This window comes from Ammodytes marinus, assembly GCF_949987685.1.
Source record: "Ammodytes marinus genome assembly, chromosome: 17".
Classification (NCBI taxonomy): Eukaryota; Metazoa; Chordata; class Actinopteri; order Uranoscopiformes; family Ammodytidae; genus Ammodytes; species Ammodytes marinus.
The window spans coordinates 14,424,758-14,427,755 of record NC_137221.1 but is presented as its reverse complement, the minus strand read 5'-3'; the positions used below and the strand labels follow the sequence as shown (position 1 = coordinate 14,427,755).

Genomic DNA, 2,998 nt, shown 5'->3' with positions numbered 1-2,998 from the left:
TTTCAAAGTAAAAGCACAGCTTGCTAATTCAGCTATCTTTTTAGTACTTTGTGTCACATACAGACATCGTTTAATGTCTTGTCATCTTAATTTAGTTTAGTTTTTTGATTAAAACACTGTGTTTAGGTCACCAGTTGATGTTATATATAAAAGTTCTAACCGGATGTTGTAGCCTACATCTTTGTCTGCCTTGACACGTGATCATTCTCGCTGTAAGACCGGGGGCAGGACTTCTATCCAAGTAGTAGAGGGGAACAGGGAGGCGAAGCATACACACACACTACAGGCCGTTCCAACAGTTATCTCCATCCCTTGTGAGTTTGTCGGAAGCGAAAATGATCCAGTGGGTGCAGGGGATGCTTTATCTATCGGTTCTGGTGGCGTTCGCCGCCTGTGACGCTCCTCCGGTACCGTTAGACGACATCATCATTGAGAAAACTTTCGAGCCGGAGCAGTGCGTTCGCGCAGTCAAAGTGGGGGATTATGTCAGGTATCACTACAATGGCATGTTTCCGGACGGAAAGAAGTTCGACTCCAGGTGAGTATCGAGCAAAGAATGAATTATTCTCCACTTTTCAGGCTCGCTCTGCACTAGCTGACCAGGTGCACCGTGCGTAAAAGTGCGCTTGTAATGGTACGCCCCTGTGAGCCACGCATGCAGCCAGGCAGACTGTTATCTGAATCCACACATCTTTTATCCTAGAGCTCAAAAACCTTGTCATATCAACGACCCGAGAAGGGATTAAACACAGGATTCCGATTTCATCAGATGGAGAATTTTGCCATTAGACTTTATAGATTAATATTAGGCTACTAATATTAGCTTAATTGATCACACTCGAATTATTGGGACCTGCTGTGCACCAAGTCTTTATCCATAATGTTGAAGCTCTGGGTTTCCAGGACTCCACTTGGTTACCACTGATCTAGTCAACAGTAATAAGTGAACCGGCAAAAAGGTCAACTGTCCAAGGTCCCCAGAGACCCCAAGGACCCCCCCCCCCCCCCCCCCCAAAAAAAAGACCCCAAATGCCCCCATAAAAGCCTATTTACAGAATTTGAACTACTTAAGGCTATTTTGATCCACTTTTGTGGCCTGTCTTGTACCGGGGCCCTTTTCGTACTTATAGAGTTAGTTGAGTTTACAATGTGTAAACTAAATCAGAAAATGTCAATGTGTAAACTAAACTAATAATTATCTGAGTGATACTTCTTAAGAAGTCACTGATTGTAAAGATGATGACATAAAAAGCTCAGATCTTGACTAACTTGAGTCCAGGCTTTGTATTAATACAGTAGCTGTGCATTCACTCATTCTTAATGACTCTGAACCCTGGCTTATTGTGACATCTGGTGAATTGATTTATTTTTTCTGAATGAGTTGCCAATGTCTTCTGTGTGTTTCAGTTACGACCGTGGCAGCACCTACAACGTGTTTGTCGGCAAGAAGCAGCTGATCCAAGGGATGGACAAAGCCTTGGTGGGGATGTGTGTCAATGAGAGACGACTTGTCAAGATCCCGCCTCAGCTCGCCTATGGAAAGCAGGGATATGGTGCGTATGCTAAACATTTCCTGTCAAATGGCCACATCCCCTGTGTCTCATCACGCCACTGATTTGATTTATTTTGCTTCAGTTAAGTCGGCTTATCGCATGTCCTCTACAGAAATTAGTGAGCACATCTTGCACTGCTCACTATAACAATGACAGAAGTTGGTCAGACATTGGCAGGAGAAAAAAAAAAGGTATTTGAAGAAAGCAGCGTATGGTGCTGTGCCAGAGTCAGCTGAAGCAGAGAGGAAGTGGGCTGCTCCCAAGCGTCCATGTTGAATGATGTCAGAGGAACATGGCAGACAAGGAAGCAGAAATGTAAAAATATTTGCATATGACTGTAGGATGATCAGAACAACTGTTCTGTTTAACTGTAGAGACCCCTATGTGTATTTTGTGTGTGTGCATGAAATAGTTAAATAAAGGGAGTGAGACAGGCACGTGTAGACAGGTAACAGCTCCGCTACCAGTCTGGTGGTGACGGATAGTTTGCTAAAGTAGTTGGTGGAGATGCTAACCAATATAGTTTTGTTGGTGAAAGCAGCTTTAACTCAACAGAATGCTTGGACAAAGCTCAAGATAGCAAGATGTTTAATGACATGAAGAGGTGTTTACTTTGTGCAATTACACACTTAATTTTTTTCATAATCGATAGAAATTTGCATATGACCTTTTCAATTAATCAATTATTCATTGGTCTGTAAAGCATTTGAAAGCAAGAAACAATGACCAAACTTCCAAAACTGGAATAAAATTACAAAACTTTAAGCTATTCAGTCTACTATAATGATACAAATACAATAAAAAATCAGTGGTGACCTAAAAAATGTTTTCCCAAAATTATTCGTTGCGATTGCAAGTGTGAGACAGGAATGGACGATTAGATATGGCTGCAACTTGTGCTTTATTAAAGTATTATTATTATTATCCATTAATCTTTGGATTTTTTGGGGGATTCAGGCAGTAATTACTTTGTTTATAAAATTACACTTTTCCAGAGCCCAACCTTTTATTCTTTTATTCCAACAGTTTAAAAACTCAAAAGATGATGGGGGTGCTCGTGGTGTAGTGGTCAGAGCGCCTATCCAGACACTTATTGATTAGTCAGCTAATCGTTTCAGTTCTAGTGAATAATATACACAATTAAATGAATCAAATTACATTTTGAAAAAACATTAGATAACACAGGACAAAGATAGCATTGTGAAAAAAGAAAATCCTTCAGTGATGTATAACAATAGAGTTATTGTGACATTTCCGTTCTGCAAGGTCTTGATGCCTTTAGACTTTAGCGAGTTTAGAAAGTATTGTGTCTCCTCCCCTCAGGTGAAATCATCCCTCCTGACTCCATCCTCCACTTTGACGTGCTGCTGCTGGATGTATGGAACTCAGAGGATGGCGTCCAGTCAAACTCCTACCACATGCCCACCGTCTGCTCCAGAAAGGTG

At 41.3% G+C, this 2,998-nt stretch overlaps 1 protein-coding gene across 1 annotated transcript in view; it reads left to right on the top strand.

The window, feature by feature from the left end:
• The first annotated feature begins 255 nt into the window (after positions 1-255).
• The window catches only part of fkbp9 (FKBP prolyl isomerase 9), an 11,055-nt gene continuing 8,312 nt past the window's right edge, over positions 256-2,998 (top strand). The window contains exons 1-3 of the mRNA XM_080045564.1: positions 256-538; positions 1,408-1,553; positions 2,877-2,998. The exon at positions 2,877-2,998 is cut by the window's right edge and continues 68 nt beyond it. Coding sequence (XP_079901690.1) covers positions 336-538; positions 1,408-1,553; positions 2,877-2,998 — 471 coding nt within the window. The 5' untranslated portion in view covers positions 256-335. The remainder of the gene's footprint in view (positions 539-1,407; positions 1,554-2,876) is intronic.